The sequence below is a fragment of the Halyomorpha halys genome, unplaced genomic scaffold, assembly GCF_000696795.3.
Source record: "Halyomorpha halys isolate HHAL.00 unplaced genomic scaffold, Hhal_1.1 Scaffold1397.1, whole genome shotgun sequence".
NCBI lineage: Eukaryota > Metazoa > Arthropoda > Insecta > Hemiptera > Pentatomidae > Halyomorpha > Halyomorpha halys.
In genome coordinates this window covers 43,303-44,822 of record NW_027105417.1, presented here as the reverse complement: position 1 = coordinate 44,822, position 1,520 = coordinate 43,303, and the positions used below count along the sequence as shown (strand labels likewise).

General features: G+C 27.4%; 1 protein-coding gene across 3 annotated transcripts in view; it reads left to right on the top strand.

Moving 5' to 3' along the window:
• LOC112211608 (uncharacterized) overlaps window positions 1–1,520 on the top strand; it is a 16,886-nt gene that overhangs the window by 2,595 nt on the left and 12,771 nt on the right. For 2 of the 3 annotated variants that reach the window (XM_067051216.1, XM_067051210.1), the window contains exons 2-3: window positions 234–303; window positions 1,381–1,431. In XM_067051216.1, the coding sequence (XP_066907317.1) occupies window positions 234–303; window positions 1,381–1,431 (121 nt within the window). The remainder of the gene's footprint in view (window positions 1–233; window positions 304–1,380; window positions 1,432–1,520) is intronic. The other variant, XM_067051212.1, reaches the window with a different exon arrangement.

The following is a 1,520-nucleotide window of genomic DNA, read 5'->3' as shown; positions in this document are numbered from 1 at the left end:
TGTAGAGGAGCCTTTAGTCTAAATATTTATACAATAATTTTTGCGATTTAGAGATAACAGTCTGTCTTATTCAATGTAACGTTTTTATAGTACCTTACTTAAATTTATTTAGTTTTTAGTGATTTTAAAAAATATTGTTATATAAAAAAAATTAACTGTTTCTAGAAACCTATTTAGTTTTTTTTTATTAATATAATATTTACATCTAAACTAACCACTGTTAAATGATTTAGGTTTTCAATGTTGCTGAAGGGCAATATGGAGGATCTTATAACTATAATCAAACAAGCCATCATAGTGCAGGTGAGATTTTTATAGTGCATGAATATGGGACAGTGGTTCCGAAACGTTGTACAATATCATGAATAAATAAGAAATAATTCATTCAAAAATGGAAGGAAAATTAACCTCAAAAAATTTTAAAAGAATTAATATTTTTTTTTATTTTTTATTTACTAACATATTCGGATGAATTTAGTGCAGAAAGGTGGGTACAGATGTCAGGTTTCTATTTAGGAGTAGAAAAAAATTTAAGTGCTTGTTATAGGTAGAAATAATTTTTTATTATTGTTACAATCTCACCTCATTTAGTGCAACAAGAATTGATCATCCTTTTTTCTTCAATGTAAATTTCATTAATTCAGTTATAGCCCAAATATTTTTTTTATAAAAAAACATTATTTTTTAAAGTTTTATTCAAGGGCCGACCATAACTCAGATGGTTAGACCTAGGTCTATTGTTCTAAAATCTGTGGATGGAGCCGGTTCGAATCTGGCCTGGGGGCGTTGACTTTTTCATTGAGTGGTGGTCCCACAAAATGAAACACTTAACCCCCCACCATGGTTAGAATAGGTCAGTCACCTGTAGATAACTAGATAGACATCACCTTTGCTGTGGATTGCCTTAAAAATAAAAAAAATGTTTTTTTTTTTTTTTTATTTGACCGATAACTTTATTATAAAATAAATTAATACAATACAGAATTATTCTTTAAATACAGAAATTACTTTTTGTGTTCTCTTGTCATAAAATTAGTAGACTTTGTTAATATGGTACTATGGTTTGAATAAACCTCCCAGTATTAACTGAACTCATAAAAAAATGAGTTAAATTTATAAATATGAGGATAAATCAAATGGTTCCGACCACCCAATTTCCAAATAATTAACAAACTGTCAAAAATAAAATCCTTCAAATTGTTTAAGTGAATTGGGAATGAAATAATTTCAGATTGATTTTTGATGAGATGATTTAGGAATAAAATAAGAAATATTGAATTAGTGAAAAAAATACAATGAAAATCGTGTTAACCACTTACATTAACACTATCAAATTATTATAATTACTCAACCAATTTATTAATCAATTGTATCTATCAGGCGGTGAGTTAGGTGGTCCCGGAGTGCATGAAGGACATGGAAGTGGGGGTGGTAAGTTATTGAATAATTTTAATTTATCTCAAAAATATGAGAAATAAACAAAGTATTATACTGTAAAAAAATTATGTATTGTAATATAA